Here is a 16,230-nt window from a genome sequence, read left to right as displayed (position 1 = left end):
GAAGAAGAAGAAGAAGAAGAAGAAGAAGAAGAAGAAGAAGAAGAAGAAGAAGAAGAAGAAGAAGAAGAAGAAGAAGAAGAAGAGGAAAGAAAAGGAAAAAAAAAAAAAGACACCAATGCACCCCCAGGTCACCTCCATATAACCTCGGCTTGGAGGACTAGGCTAGTTTTTCTCACTAATCTTTGGCAGGAGAATTGTAAGCTTGAGCCCAGCCTGGACAACTTAGTGACTAGTGAAACCCTGTCTCAAGATGTGTAAGCTTTGCCCTTGGAATCTGAGGACTGGGTGGCCAGAGGAGGGATGTCCCCAGTGGTCCCCAGATCCTATCTCCTCACTGGCTTCTCCATTTGCAGAGAATGAAACATCCCCTTCCCCATGCCAGGCAGCTGCAGAGGACACCATCCAGCTTCCTAAATGGCCTGGTGAGTGGTGACCGGGCCCCTCTATCCTGGGTACTGGACCCACTAGCCCCCAGGGGGCTGCGGTCTACTCATGTTGAGCTCACTCAGTCCCTTGTGTGCTGTCTTCTCATTCATTCGTGTCATCTCAGCATTGTTCTGCCACTGACCCGAAACCTACCGAGCACCTGCCCCTCAATCAGCCCCGGCCCCTAAGAGCTGCTGTAGGGAGCATGGCTGTAGACAGCTCACCTGCAAGGCTGAGGGGCTGCAGAGGGGAGAGTGGGCCATGGAGAGAGGGGAAGAAGGAAGAAGCCGATGGGTGTAATGGAAGGTGGGAATGAGGAGTAAGGCCGGGAGTGGTGGCACACACTGATCCCAGCACTTAGGAGGCTGAGGCAGGAGGATTGCCACAAATTCAGGACCAACCTGGATTACACAGAGACCCTATCTCAAACAAACAAAGGACTAATTAAGGGTCCTGATTAATTACTAAGTGCTTAAATTAGGAAGAGCATGAGCTTCTGTTAGGTCATTGAAGGCTCACACTGCCCTAATATCACCTTCATTTTATAAAAAGGATGTTAAGGCACAGTGGAGTATATAATATATTCAAGATTATGCCACAGTTTCATCCAGGAATTGAATCTAGCATCCAGGTTCTACTGTCTTAAGTCTTAAACCTCCTCTTCCCCCATCCGCTCTGTAAGGCTGAGTGATCAAAGATTAATGAATAAAAAAGGAATAAGAGAAGGCGTAAAATGAAGCTGAGCCTGATGATGTATGCAGGCAATTCCAACACTCAAGAAGGCTGAGTCAGGAGAATTGAACGTTTGAGCCCAGCCTGGGCAATTTAGTGACTAGTGAAATCCTGTCCCAGATAAAAAAGAAAAAGAGCTGAGAATGTAGCTCAGTGGGAAGACCCTGGGTTCAATCCCTAGGGCTATAAGAAAAAAAGTCAGGAGGGAGGAGCAACAGGCAAACTAGTGAGAAGGTGGTAAAGGAACGGTGGTGGTGCGGGAGGGGATGAGGAGCAAGTGTCTGGGGATGGGTGAGGCCTGCAGTGAAGGTGCTGGGTGACAGAGCAGAAGCTGGTGAGGGTGGCGGTCCTGCCCCTGTACCCATCCCTGTCCAGACTCAGTCCAGCTACACCTTGCCTTTGCAGAGACCGTGAAGCAATTCTGCCACTCACTGCAAGACTGGCACCAAGCCGAGCCCACAGGCCCGGAGGGCATCATGGTGGAGGTGGGTTTACTGAGAGCCCGGCTGGAGAAGGGCAGCCACAAGAGCCAGGAGAGGGAGCTGGCCATCGTGGACTGGTCTGAGCGAAAGCTGGCCACTGGGGGTCTTGCTGAAGTGCTGCTGGCTGCCAGCGACCGCCGGCGACCGCGAGAGACCCAAGTGATTGCCCTGCTTGGCAAGGCCGGGCAGGGGAAGAGCCACTGGGCACGGGCAGTGGGCCGGGCCTGGGCATGTGGCCAGCTCCCACAGTATGACTTTGTCTTCTACGTGCCCTGCTACTGCTTGGACCACCCAGGGGACGCCTACCGTCTACAGGATCTGCTCTGCTTCCCAGGCCCTCAACCACTGGCCATGGATGACGAAGTCTTCAGCCACATATCCCAGAGGCCTGACCGCATCCTGCTCATCCTGGATGCCTTTGAGGAACTGGAAGCTCAGGACAGCATCCTGCATAGTGCTGGCAGGCCTGTGTGCAAAGAGCCCTGCTCCCTCCGGGGACTGCTGGCCGGGCTCCTTCAGCGCCGGCTGATGCGAGGCTGCACCCTGCTCCTCACAGCCCAGCCCCGTGGCCGCCTGGCCCAGGTCCTGGGCAAAGCTGATGCCCTGTTCGAGGTAGCTGGCTTCTCCACTGAACAGGTCCAGACATACATAAGGCACTACTTCAAGGGCTCAGATCACCAAGAGCGAGCCCTCATGCTCCTTCAGGACCAGCCGTTTCTCCTCAGTCATGGCCACAGCCCCACCCTGTGCCGGGCAGTGTGCCAGCTCTTGGAGACCTTGCTGCAGCGAGGGGAGGAAGCTGAGCTGCCCTCCACACTCACAGGACTCTATGTTGGCCTGCTAGGCCAGGTAGCGCAGGATAGCCCTCCAGGGGCCCTGGTAGGACTGGCCAAGCTAGCCTGGGAGCTGGGCCGCAGACACCAAAGTACCCTGCGGGAGAGCCAGTTCCCATCAGAGCAGGTGAGGACCTGGGCTGTGACCAAAGGCTTGGTGCAGCCTATACCACAACAGGTTCCCGGGGCTGCCGAGGCTGAGCTGGCCTTCCCCAGCTTCCTCCTGCAGTGTTTTCTGGGGGCCCTGTGGCTGGCCCTGAGCAATGAAATCAAGGACAAGGAGCTGCCACAGTTTTTAGCACTGACCCCAAGGAAAAAGAGGCCCTATGACAACTGGATGGAGGGTGTACCACGCTTTCTGACTGGACTGATTTTCCAGCCCCGCGCCCTCTGCCTGGGAGCACTGGTTGGTTCTGCAGCAGCCACCTCAGCAGACAGGAAGCAGAAGGTACTCACCAAATACCTGAAGCGCCTGCAGCCCAGGACCCTGCAGGCTGGGCGGCTGCTGGAGCTGCTGCACTGCACCCACGAGGCCCACGAGGCAGGGCTCTGGATGCATGTGGTGCGGGAGCTGCCCACACGGCTCTCCTTCCTGGGCACTCGGCTCACGCCTCCTGATGCCCATGTGCTGGGCCAGGCCTTGCAGGCAGCTGGCCAAGACTTCACCCTGGACCTCCGCAGCACAGGCATTGACCCCTCGGGCCTCGGGAAACTTGTGGGACTCAGCTGCGTCACCCATTTCAGGTGGGCACCAGGCACAGGAAGGGCTGCTTCTGCTGGCGTAGATGGTCAGTCGCTCAGAGCGGTCTCACTTAACATGCACAGCAGCAAGCAGGGGAATGGATTCCACCATGCCAAGGCTCAGAGAAGGGCCGCTGCTTACCTAAGGCCACACAGTCAGGGAAGGGCAGTGTTTTTCTTCCAACAAATATCTGAAGATTCAGCCTGTGTCCTGGGATCAAATTTGTTTTCTTTCCTCTGTCCCTGATCAAGGATCGGCTTTCTCACCCTTAAAGCCACAGCCTCCCCTGACCTCTTTACCTCCTTTTTTCATTTTCTACTCCATTTTATATTTAGCTCCCAAAGCAATCTTCCTCAATTTGAATTCAATCCTGTCACACCCCTTCCAGGCACACCACCACCCTTGGAGTGAAACCTAGCCTCCCCCCGTGCAGCTCTTTTAAGTCCTACAATCGGCTTTAGCCCTTTAATCTCCAGAGAATCGCTCTCATGTTTCCCCTAAACATTTTGCCTAAGCTGGGAAGTCAGACACAACTGTACTCAGACCCAGCACTGAGTTTCCTGGTAGCCGAAACCAAAGAGCGAAACAAAACCAGAATGAGAGTTTTGAGAAAGGAGAAATCAGTGAAGGCTGCAGCAGCCACAAACAGCTTTCTGCAGCAGGTGGAGGTGGAGATAAGGATGGAAGTATCTGAGTAGGGAGGGGATGGCTTCATGGAGCTGCCCCTCCATTACGGTCTAGCCCGGTCACTGTGCCTGGGTCTGAGACCCTCTCTCCACAGGGCAGCCTTGAGTGACACAGTGGGGCTCTGGGAGTCACTGCAGCAGCGCGGGGAGACTCAGCTACTCCAGGCAGCAGAGGAGAAGTTCACCATTGAGCCATTTAAGGCCATGTCCCTGAAAGATGTGGAAGACCTGGGCCACCTTGTGCAGACCCAGAGGTGAGGGGGAGACAGGATGGAAGATCATGTAGGCCATGCAAGCTGACAGCCTGAAAGATTTTTGTCATCAGGCTTGTCAAGAGCTTTTCAGTGCCTCTGCTCCTTTGAGATGCCATAGTTCTCACTAGTCACCCCAGCCCGGCCCCACAATGTGACATTGCTCCATTTAAAACATACCAAACTCCTCACCCAAAGCCAAGGAGAAGCTCTTCTGTCAGCAGTAACAAGGATGCCTTCAGCATCTAGTGACAAATGTGGCCCTCCAGCCACCCTCTGAGACCCCAGGACCAGTGTCATCCCCATCCTAGGGATGGCAGAGCGAGGTGCGGAGAGCAGAGGCAACCTGGCCACACAGCAAGTTAGCTATCTCACTCTTTCCTTGAGTGCCTGCTGCGCAGTGTGGGCCAGGTGCTCCAGAGGGCCTATGCTGAGCCTATTTTCTATGAAACACACACTTCTGGTGTTTTCCCACTTTCTTTTATCCAGTGCAGAGGATGAAAGCCATGTGCTTGCATGTGTTAGGTGCTTGCCACTACCAGCCCCAGGGAACATGGAGCACTGGGGCAGAATCCAGGGGCTCATGGGCAGGAACCCAGGCACTGAGGGGCCTACGCATCTTACTATAGCTGCTTTCTCTAGGCTGAGGAGTTCCTCTAAAGACACAGTCCAGGAGCTCCCTGCTGTCCGAGACCTAAAGAAGCTGGAGTTTGCGTAAGTGATGCAGTGGACTGTCTTCGGGACCCCCAGTTTCCTCCCCAGCATTCACTGATCGACTGCCAGCCGCAGAAACAGCGATCCCTAGAACAGTTCTTTCCCTAGCACCCACCACTTTGGCAACCAGTTTTTGGCCAGGATGGGCAAGTGCTGGAGATGGCTTCTGGAATTCAGGGCAGCCCACCTCCTTGATGGTTAACTTGCTTGTTCCCATCCACTAAACTAAATGGCGAGGCTTCCTTCCATCTGTCCATGGTGGACTGACACAGTGACATAGCGAATGACATTGCCTTCCTGGGGAGGCAATGTCTTCCCTGAAGTTTGACCAAAGACTAGGAATGAGCCAAGTGGGCAGGTCATGCAAGAGAGACATTTGGCTTGTAGGAACTGTAACGTGGCCAGAGCTAGGAGAAGGACCCCGTGTACCCCAGCTCATGACCTCCCATGGAGAGGTCACTATGTGCCCTGTGTACCTGAGTGTGCTGGCTCCCTGGGGAATGCACATCCCTGGCAACCACCCTTGGCACCCCAAGTTTCTGCTCCATCTCCTGGCAGTGGTGCCCAGCCCTGCCTGATTCCCAGAATCACTGATGGTCTCAAACATGCAGACACAGGTAGAGTAAACAAGCCTGGGGCTGGCCTGGCTTTTAACTCTGCAAGTTCTGTGTCCTGGTGGGTCCTTGGACTCAGGCAAATTGGGATCATTGGTCATTCTATGTATATCAGGTAGGTCTGGGAGCCACCATCCTAGGCAATATTGCAAATGGGACAGAAATGACCCAGGCCACTGCACAGGGGGAGCCTACCAGCACATGGGTCCTGAGGAGCCAAAGGAATTCTTGTATTTACATCTGTCTAGCAGAATCTAGCTTTCCATTGGCAAAGTACTTTTGCCCCATTATCCCAGGTGATCCTCCTTGGGAGGTCTTGTCATCATCTCCCCATCTTGTATAGATGGGGACACCAAGGCCCAGGGAGTTTAAATTATTTCTCCAAAGGTCATCTTGATTCTAAGCTCCAACCAAGGAACAAACTGAACCGGTATTGGGTCCTTGGTGGGAATCTAAGATCACATAAAAATTAGTAAGGCATTGTTCAGTGCTGACAGGATTTGGTGCCTTCTATGGATACATAATCTCATGCATTACAAGGGCTGCTTGGAGATAGTCATCACTTTCCCCATTTGACAGATAAGGAAACTGAGGACCTGTGGGGTGAAGATTTGTGACACCCACAAGCTGTCAGCTCCACTGTCTCCCTCCACCCCCGCCCCAGAAAAAAAGCCAGGCACTTCTTGTTTTGAACAAAAGACGTGGTGCCAAATTTGTGCAGAGGTAAAAATATTGTAGAAAAGAGGAAATTGTCTGAAGACAATCACCACAGACCCTTTCTGGCATGACTTATTTTCAGCTTAAAAACCCCCTACTTTAGGGTGGGAACTGTGCTCTGGGGAGCAGCAGCCATGGGGTGGAACAGTTTGGGCCGGCGGCGTGGCCACCTGCAAGCTGGAAGCCCAAGAAGGTTCACAGGAAGGAAGCAAGGAAGGAAGGACTATTTAGGGTGTTCACTCTGCTGCCACTGCGCTGGGTACCTGTCTCCTTTTCCTGTCACATCAGGCGGCTCAAAGCCCCGAGACTGTGCATGGGCCAGGGTTCCCTGATGCCACCAGCTACCCTTAGTTCCATTGCCGCTGGGGGCCTCTCTACTCCCTCCCCTCTGCCACGCACACCTCCCTGTGGGGTTTTGGCCTCAATGGGCAAGATCTGGCCTCAGGCTCGGTCCCAAAGTGCCCTTTCCCAGAGCCTACTGTTGCAGGGAAGCAGGCCCTTTCTGACTCTCATGTTTAAAAATAACATTTCAGCCCTCATCACTGTGTCTGTCTTTTATCAGTTGCTGATACTTATCCCAGATCTTGAGCAGACTTTTTTGATTATCCGTTCCCTCCTAAAACGCCAGTTCCTCCAAGGCAGGGAATTTCACCTATTTTGCTCATAGCTTCTTCCTGGGTCTGGGAAAAAGTAGACAAGCAGCAAATATTGGATGATGGGTCCCTTAGTCCTCCCAGTCACCTCCTATGATTGGTGCAAGAGCTGAGGGAGATTCAGATAAAGGGATTTTCCAAGGCCACAACCACCCCCATTCTTCCTCTCCCTTTTGGCTCATGGATCTCAGAACTTTTATTTCTGAGAGGAGATCCTTTCAGAATGGTTCTAAGTGACCACATGCAGCAACCATCCTTTGATTTTCATCAAGTGTACGCATGTACAACCAAATAACCACTGCTGATGGCACAATTTTGTTAAAGGCTATTCATTTTAAAATATCAGCAAATTTGAAGGACATAATTCTGGTATAAAACACAATTATTTACATTGAATACATGTAATGACTTAAAAAAATAATACGGCCCTTCATTGTCCATATTTTTTTCCATTCTGTTGAAGTCTGTGTAGTCTAAATGTCCATCCAGCCTGTGTGAACCTGAGTGAGTTACCCAACCTCCCTGGGCCTCAGCTTTCCTATCTGTAAAATGTGGAGGAATCCTTAGCTCAGAGTCAGAAAGATTAAACATGATCTAAGCTGATAGAAGGAACCAACATGGGCCTGACAAGTAGTCAGTGCTCTAAAAATTTTTTTAAAAAAGGTTCTTTCTGTTATTGAAATGTAAAGACAGTAAGTAAGCCCTGTGGTATTCTGCTGAGGGGGAGCCTTGACTAGTGTTTGGGGTCCCCTTCTCCAGGCTAGGGTGGGAGGAGCGGGAGTGGATGTGAATGATGTCAGCAGGAGTAAGTGTCTCCCTGCTCAGAGAGAAGAGCTAGGAACTCACCTGGCCTCTTGGGGGCTTTGTGAGATCTGTCCCAAGCAGAAGGTATGGAGGGCCACCTGGGGGCGCATGAGGAAGGAAGAGGCCTGGCTTCTGTGCGTTGTGGCTGCCCCACCTTGGGGCTGAAGGGAAGCTTGGGGACTAGCCTGATATATGACCGCCCTTCTCTTCTAGGTTGGGACCCACGCTTGGCCCCCAAGCTTTCCCCAAACTGGCAAGGATCCTGCCAGCCTTCTCTTCTCTTCAGCATCTGGAGTAAGTGTGTCCCTGGGACCTCCCCTCCACTATGGCCCAACAGTCTCAGAGCCTGTCCTGTCCCCAGGCCACCAGCCAAGGGGAGACCTCCTCCTTCCCCTCGTCTCTCTTGCCAACCGCTTCCTCAGCATGACTCATGTGAGGCATGGGATGAGCCTGCTGCAGAGAAGTGGTGGCAGACTGGAATCTTCAGCACAAAGACCGTGTGGGATCCTTCAGGCCTTAGAAACAACTTCTCTGCATGGTCTCCCCTTACCTGACTGGCTGATCTTAGCAACCCCCCTAGAAAGGCCAGGGGACAAAATCCCACTCTGCAGTCAAGCTCCCAAGTGCTAAAGGGAATCCTTTAAACTTGAGAGGCTCTTAAAAAGCAAAATGGCTTCAGATCCATGGGAAGTCCCACTTGGACACTTGGCTGGCCCTGGGTGCTAAAAGTCGCCTCTCACAGCTCACAACAGACTGCTCACTGTGCCACTACACCTCATCCAGGGTTGGGGGACAGAAAGGGAGGGAGGAAGACACTGGTGACAGTCCCCATCTGATTCCACCTGCAGCCTGGACTCGCTGAGTGAGAACAAGATTGGGGACACGGGCGTCTCACAACTCTCGGCCACCTTCCCTCAGCTGAAGGCACTGGAGACACTCAAGTGAGTGGCAGGGCCTGGCCTCCCCACTGCTCATGTTGCCCAAGGGCTGGAGCTCCTGGCTCTGATTCTGCGCTCGCACACCCATACAATCCTCTGTCCATCCCTCAACCCTGCACTTTCTGTGCAGCCATGCATGCATTATCCTGGGCCATCTGTTCTTTATCTGTTCAGCCTACTGCTCAGGCAGTCGTTTTCTATCTCATTGTCCATCCATCCAGTCATTCACTAATATATTCAACAAATATTTCAAGAGCACCTGCTATCCCGGGCACCATTGGAGGACCTGGAGGTGCAGCTTTTTTTTTTAATATTGCAGAAAAGTTTATTTGTGTTTCAATAAACAGACTATTGTTTCAGAACTGGCTGCTAGGGCTGACCAGATAGCTCAGCAGACTAAAGCACCTGCTTAGACAGGCACAGGGACCAGGGTTCAATCCCCACCATGCCGGGCCAAACCTGCCCCTGGACTGAGCTGAGACAACAATTAAGACTGGGCATAGTGGCACGAGCCTGTAATCCCAGAGCTTGGGAGGCCGAAAATAGAGGATCATGAGTCCAATCTGTGTAGTAAGACCCTGTAGACCCTGTACTAAATACATCGAGAGAGAGAGAGAGAGAGAGAGAGAGAGAGAGAGAGAGAACAGGCAATTAACAACTGTACAGTTAACAGTTTTTTTGTGATTAAATTTTAAGAGACTACTGCCTATCTTTAAATTCCTTTTTATAAAAAAAAGAACTATTAAAAATGATTGACATGGGGCTAGGGAGATAGCTTGGCGGCATAAACGCCTGCCTGACAAGTGCAAGTTCCCGTGTTTGATCCCCGATACTGCATACCGTGCTGGCCCTGGAACCTGGCACACACCTGTAATCCCAGCACTGGGGAGGCTGAGACAGGAGGATCACTGTGAGGCTGAACTGCATAGTGAGACACTGTATCAATCAACAAAAAAATAAAAAGAACTTTTAAAAAAGTGATTGACAAATTTTGAGTTAAAAACTGTTAAAACATTCTGTGTGTTTAATTTCAACTTTATAATAGATTACATGAAATTGCTTAGGAAACAAACACATTTGTTTCCGTACATGTCTTTAAGTGACAGACGTATAAATATGTAAACAACTACACAATAAAAAGTTCCCAAATGCATCCTGTAAGAAAGCAGGCAAATTCCACACATCTGAAGGTGCAGCTTTAAAGAGATTAACAAATCCCTTGATCTCAGGGATTTTGAATTCTAGCAAGGAGACATAATAAACCAGAGACTCCTAAATGAATCTGCAATTACAAAGTAATAAAAGTAAGTTTTAATGACAGAAAATTATATGGGGGTTGAAATAGGAGAAAGACAGGTTAGGATATATCTGGAAAACCTTATTGTCAAAATGGTAGCTTTTCTTTTTTTTTTTTTTTTCTTTTTAAGTGTCTGGATTCTGGAAAGTTGAAGATGGATAAATGCAGATGAATTCACTATTTCTTTTTTTCAGAATGGAGGTTATAAAATCTGTCCACATTCCCCCTCATATATAAGAGTGGGATGACCAAATATTTCAGCAGAATTCACTTAACTATTTCCTTGATTGTAAGGCACTGAGACTTCTCCAATCATTTACAGTGTTTTAAGTAAACTGTAAGCTAGATTTCTTTCCCTGAGGCCTCTCCCTCTCTTCTCTCTTAAGTATGTATTGAGCACCTACTATGTGCTTGATACTGCTGTAGACACAAGGACATAATCATGATCAAAGCATAAACAGCCTGCTCTCTGCAGAACCCACCACTTAATTAAACAAATAATATAGCTATTCATTTAATTGCCAAGCTGGTAAGTGGCCCAGTGGGAAAAGAGAGGATGTTATGAAATCATAAATAGGTAGGGGAGGGGAGCTCGCTCTCTCCCTCTCTTCCTCCCTCCCTCCCTCTTTCTTTTATTCTCTCCTTCACCAACAGCTCACTCCACCACCCTACTCTGAGCATCACAGGACTGTTATGCTGTCAGCATCTTACCTTAGGCTTACCCATGGCATAACTATTATGGATGGGGGGGTGAGGTGAGGGTGGGGGGTGGGAGTAGGGAGATGGGGTGGGGGAGAGGATGGTGTTGAGGGGCCTGTAGGCTGGTCCTCAGCGGGTCTCTCACGTGTCCCTACAGCCTGTCCCAGAATAGCATCACGGACACGGGAGCCTGCAAGCTTGCTGAGGCCCTACCTTTGCTCTCTGCATCCCTTCTCAGGCTCAGGTGAGTAGGATTTCTCCACTGAGCAGGTGGGCTGGGATGGCCAGGGAGCCTCAGGCAGCCACAGGGCCCCAACAGCAGCGCTCTGGAAGCAGTCAACTCCAGCCTTGGAAACAGTGCGAGGAGGCGTGTTGTCTGCAGAATCCAGTATGGACACAGCTCACTGGAGCTGAGTGTCACCGCTACCCTGAACAGGAAGATCAGCAGGATGCAGGGAGGGGAAGAAATCTGGGCAGATCACTCACTTGAACCTCTAGATTCTATCTGGGAGATAGGAACTACCCTGATGGCCTCTGTAAAGCTCTGGGTGCAGTGCCTGACTCTGGCCAGCAGTAGAGAGCCAACCCCTCTTCCACATCCTAGGGGATGGCAGGGAAGGTGTCACACACACCAGTCAGTGCTTACGCTGTCACCTCCTGGCCGACCTTGGGATAGCAGGGAATCTCACTCAGCACTTGGAGCTCGCCTAACTCACCAGCCTGGGAGGAAATTCTGTCCCCTTCCCCGGCCCTCATCATTGGCTGAGGACAGCATGAGTTAGATTCCGGGAAAACAGGTGCCTGGCTCATCTCTGTAGATGTGTGTCCATTCGTGTGTCTCGCCAGCCAGGACCACAGGGTGCTGCTGTGCTGGTTGCGCACTGTACAACTCACAGTCTGGGTGACCAGTGCTCACCCCCAAAGTTGTCACAGGAATCTGCTATTCTCTAACATGGACCATGGGCCAGAACCTGTGCTAAGAAGTAGAGATGAAGCTATGAACAGGATGGGTGCTTTTGCTTTCAAATTTTTGCCCAGTTAGCAAGTAAGCACAGACATGATGTATTTTGAAGGAGTGACTTATGCTGGAAAGAAACTAATGCAGCCCAGGCAAGTGCAACAGGGGACTGGCCAGTTCCCCGGGGGCAGTCAGGGCGGCTGGAGAAAGTGACCTTTCTATGGGAAGTTTCCCCCTTTTCTGGGGGAAAGCGCCCAGCAAGGGGGAGCAGCAGATGCAAAGGCCCTGAGGGGAGTGAGGCTGTGCTGGGCAGAGTGCAGGAAGGACAGGTGAGGTGGGAGTGGTCATTGGAGTCCAGGTCAGGCAGAGACATTCCTGGCTTTTGCCAGGTGAACAAGAAGCAGAAGGGATGAGGGAAGGGAACTTCTGATCTGAAGTGAACTGCAAGAATAATCAGGCTGGCGTGTAGCTCAGTGCTGGAGCACCTGTCTGGCATGTGGGAGGTCCTGAGTTCTCTCCCAGAGCCATGGAAAAGGAAAGAAAAAAGGGCTCCTCCTATTTCATAGACTACAATGCCATCCACATGGAGACACTATTAAAACAACAAATACTGCTGATTAACCCACAACAGTGCTGGTCAAAATCACACCCTGATCTCAGGGATAGTCAATTGTGGTCATGGGTCTCACCCTCAAAGAAATACAAGGACTCTGTCTACCTGCAGAGAAGAGAAAGGGGCTGCTGGGTTCCTAGACCCACCCCAAGGGAAACTGAACAGCTTCTGCCTGTCACCTGACCACTTGTGATATCCGGCACGCTGGGGCTGAGCCTGAATCCTGCTACCCTTGCACACAGCCGTGCTGTGCAGCTCAGCGGCTGAGTCACAGCAAAGTGTGGAAACCAGAGCCACCACACAACCCTGGCCTGCAGTAAGCATGCTCGGTGCTGAGCGTAGTGGGATGGCAGTTGGCACCAGAATATCTGCTGTGCTACTGCTATGCATGATGGCCCAGTGACTCTGCTTTTTCTCTTCCTGCCCCCAGTGCTGGTCACACCACCTATAGGCATTTAGAGCGGCTGACAGTTGCTCCTGTAAGAGTCATAACCGTAGTTAGCAGCTCACCCCACCTGCCAGCATGAACTCATGCTCTTCTCCACAGTTATTCAATTGTGACCATTGCACAGACGAGCAGACTGTGTCTCAGGGGAGTCCCAGCATTCCACAGGTGGCAAGAGGCATAGCTGGGATTTGAACCCAGGAAGTCATTTTTCCAGAAGGTTTCCACACTCTCAGCCAAAAAACAACCTGCTTTCAGTTCTGCTTTTCCTCTCAACCCACTGTGTGACTACAGGGAAGCAGCCTCAACTCTCAGGGCCTCAGTTTCCCCCTCTCTACAATGGGACAGGAATCTTAGTACAATATAATTCTGGGAGACCCTGACCCTTCTCACAGCACCCCAAAGCTCTTCCCTGACCTCTGTCTCTGGCAGCCTGTACAACAACAGCATTTGCGACGTGGGTGCTGAGAGCCTGGCACGTACACTTCCTCAGATGGGGTCCCTGCGGGTGATGGAGTGAGTGTGGGCACAGGCTGGGCAAAGGGGAGGTGGGAGGTTCTCCCACAGCATCATGAGAAAGCCTTGGTCTGGAGAGAGACAGTCCCCAGGGCCAGGCCTCAAAATGAGTTTCTCTCTGCAGTGTCCAGTACAACAAGTTCACAGCTGTGGGTGCCCAGCAGTTGGCTGCCAGCCTACGGAAGTGCCCTCATGTGGAGACCCTGGCGTAAGTCTCCACAGCCAGTGTGGGGCTCAGCATGTGTCCCCAGAGTTCAAACCTGCTCTCCCTGCACCCGTGTGGGAAGGCATATTGTCTTTCTGACCTCTGTTTCTTTGTCTGTAAAATGGAAATGATGGTACTTTCTCTCCTGGAAGGATTTGGGAGGTTAGAATTAGTTAAGATGTGGAAAGTTCCAGGATACCAAAATGCGCAGTGAGTGCTTCAAGTGAGCCATATAAATTATCTACACTGACTATTCTTGATCCATAAAATTGGAACTTCATATAGTTTGAACTTATTTTTTTATTATAGCATCATGATATCTAATACCCCAAAGTGGTACTTTATACTCTATTATTTTTATCTACTTAATCCCTCATGTCTTCTGAGATGGATAGAGTAGATCTCTTGAGACCCAGTCAGCTCACAGATGAGGAGATTAAAGCACAGAGCAACAACTAATTCTTTTTTTTTTCCCACTGCATTAAGAATTGAACCCATGGCCTTCACAACAAGCTACATTTCTATCCATTAATAATTGTTTTTTAAATTTTGAGACAGGATCTTGCTAATTTGCCTAGGCTAGAGTCAAACCTGTGATTCTCCTGGCTCAGCCTCCCAGACTGCTGAGCTTGCAGGTGTGCACCACCATGTCTAGGTAATAACCAACTTTTTTGAGATCAAACAGCAGAAGACTCAGATCTCAGAGCTCCATGGGCCTCTCTGTCCACCAACGCCCAGGTGCCACACATCAGTCCACACTGGCAACCTGGGGAGTCATTGGTGCTCTAGGCTGAGTGGGAGGAGGGATTGGGGGTCATCTTGCATTGGGAGATCCCAGCACCTTCTCTCTCTGGCCCCTTACAGGATGTGGACACCCACCATCCCGTTTGGTGTCCAGGAACACCTACATCAGCTGGACTCCCGGATCAGCCTACGATGACCTGCTGTGCCCAGGATCAGATGACTGGGTGAGCTCAGGAATGGGGACCATGGGGACACCTGGAACCAGTGTCTTTCTGAAGGTGGGATCCAGACAAATAAGGCAGAGCAATCAGGCAGGGCTGGGTGACTATCTCTGAATCTGTCTGTTGTCCAGGACTCCTCTGTCTCCATGCTGGGCCCCCCTGGAGGTGTTCTAGGGCTGAGGATTCCCTCTGGGAACAGGACAGAGACCCAGGAAGGGCAGCAGAGCCAGCTGTGCACACTCCACAGCCTGAGCATAAGAAAGTCCTACCTTTGGGACTCATAAGCCTTTCTTGCTGTGGGCTACCCCAGTGCCCTGGATGCATTTTCCTGAGAACTTGCTTCTCACTGTGAAGGGGGCTGTCCCCTCAGCTCTGTGTCCCCTCCACGTCCAGCCCTCCCTGAGCTGTGCTGCAATGCCCTCTAGCCCTGCTCCCACGGATCCCCATTGTCAAGGCTGCCTTACCTAACACACCTGCTTACTGCTCTCTTTTGATCCCCACAGCACGCACTGTGAGGACACTGACCACGCTGGACCTTGGACTGGGTACCTGTGGGCAGAGCTCATCTCTGGGCTGCACCCCCTGAGCCTCAGTGCCTGGCGCCCAGCCCCTGTGGGCTCAGGGCTGGCACTACCCAGCTGTGCATGGACCCACATCTTGCTGAGCAGGAAGACCTGGCCCAGCTGCAAGGCTCCTTCAGGCAGGGTAGACAATAGCCTTTTCCAGCTGGTGAGTGCCAAGCCAGGTGTGGCCCACTCCAGATGCCTGAGGCTGCAAACATTCTTTGACAGCCATGGCCAGGCCAGCACGAGGGACTTGGACTGCCACATGTCTGCCTGCTTGGGCCCTGATCAGCCTGGAAAGAAGGCCCTTCTCTATGCCAGTCTCAACCAGACTGCTTGGCAGGGCCAGCTTGGTGCTTGAGGATGCCCATGGACAGCTCCCAATCTGCTGACCACCAAAACCGACAGGGATTCTGTGGCAGCTGCTATCTGCCTGTGGCACTTACTGTTTGCACTAACTTTTGGCCATGGTCAGAGCTGGACCTGGCCTGAATTCTGGATCATATCCAGGATCAGTGAATGGTTACACTAAGGGCTGAGGGGTGAGGAGAGAGCTTGGAACCCTGCCCCATGCCCACCCTGAGCCTTTGCCTCCCCCATCTTTTTTCACTACGTTTTAAATGTCACAGTGTCATGGGAAGGGCTGGAGCTTGGGTTTATACCATGATTCTTGCTTTGAGGACCTACTGTTCTGGTTATCCAATGCATCGTAAGCCATGCCAAGGTACAGAAGCTTGAAAAAGGTGGGTCATACTCCTGTCATTTGGCTCAGCAGGGACAGCTCTCCTGTCCCCTTGGCATTACCTGGGACAGCTTGAAGGCCTGGTTGAGCCAGGTGATGGGAAGTCTTCTCCACCTGCGTGTCTGGCACCTGACGCTGCTGCTGGCTGGGGCCCTCGGGGCTCTAAGGAACAGCTGACTGGGCTTCCTCACAGCACGGTGCAGGATGATCAGTAGGAGGGATAGACAATCAGGTAGAGCAGAGAAGAGAGGAAGGGGAAAGAAGAGGAAAGAGGCCAAAAGGGACAGTTGATGAGCTCTTTATAGACTAGCTTTGTTCCTGCCATGTTCCATTGGCCAATATGAGAGGGCCACTTTCTCCTACTCCCTCCACTGTGTACACATGCATGCAGAGAGAGAGAGAGAGAGAGAGAGAGAGAGAGAGAGAGAGAGAGAGAGACAGACAGACAGACAGACAGACACAGACAGAGACAGACACAGAGACAGAGACAGAGACAGAGACAGAGACAGAGAGAGGGGAGAAGGGAGAAGGGAGAAGGGAGAGAGGAGAGAGGAGAGAGAGAGAAAAGAGAAGAGAGAAGAGAGAAGAGAGAAGAGAGAAGAGAGAAGAGAGAAGAGAGAAGAGAGAAGAGAGAA

The 16,230-nt window shown here is 51.5% G+C and overlaps 1 protein-coding gene across 7 annotated transcripts in view; it reads left to right on the top strand.

Moving 5' to 3' along the window:
• Positions 1–16,048, top strand: part of Ciita (class II major histocompatibility complex transactivator) — a 46,900-nt gene extending 30,852 nt beyond the window's left edge. For 6 of the 7 annotated variants that reach the window (XM_012513980.2, XM_023711688.1, XM_023711686.1 and 3 more), the window contains 11 exons: positions 354–422; positions 1,564–3,217; positions 3,997–4,155; positions 4,795–4,866; positions 7,868–7,948; positions 8,503–8,595; positions 10,746–10,832; positions 13,037–13,120; positions 13,245–13,328; positions 14,190–14,293; positions 14,794–16,048. In XM_012513980.2, coding sequence (XP_012369434.2) covers positions 354–422; positions 1,564–3,217; positions 3,997–4,155; positions 4,795–4,866; positions 7,868–7,948; positions 8,503–8,595; positions 10,746–10,832; positions 13,037–13,120; positions 13,245–13,328; positions 14,190–14,265 — 2,459 coding nt within the window. In that variant the 3' untranslated portion in view covers positions 14,266–14,293; positions 14,794–16,048. Of the gene's footprint in view, positions 1–353; positions 423–1,563; positions 3,218–3,956; positions 4,156–4,794; positions 4,867–7,867; positions 7,949–8,502; positions 8,596–10,745; positions 10,833–13,036; positions 13,121–13,244; positions 13,329–14,189; positions 14,294–14,793 lie in introns of those variants that run through there. The other variant, XM_023711689.1, reaches the window with a different exon arrangement.
• Positions 16,049–16,230: the final 182 nt, after the last annotated feature.

The sequence above is a fragment of the Octodon degus genome, unplaced genomic scaffold (genome assembly GCF_000260255.1).
Source record: "Octodon degus isolate 3935 unplaced genomic scaffold, OctDeg1.0 scaffold00021, whole genome shotgun sequence".
NCBI lineage: Eukaryota > Metazoa > Chordata > Mammalia > Rodentia > Octodontidae > Octodon > Octodon degus.
Note: the sequence above shows the minus strand (reverse complement) of the source record. Positions and strands in the feature narration are given on the sequence as shown.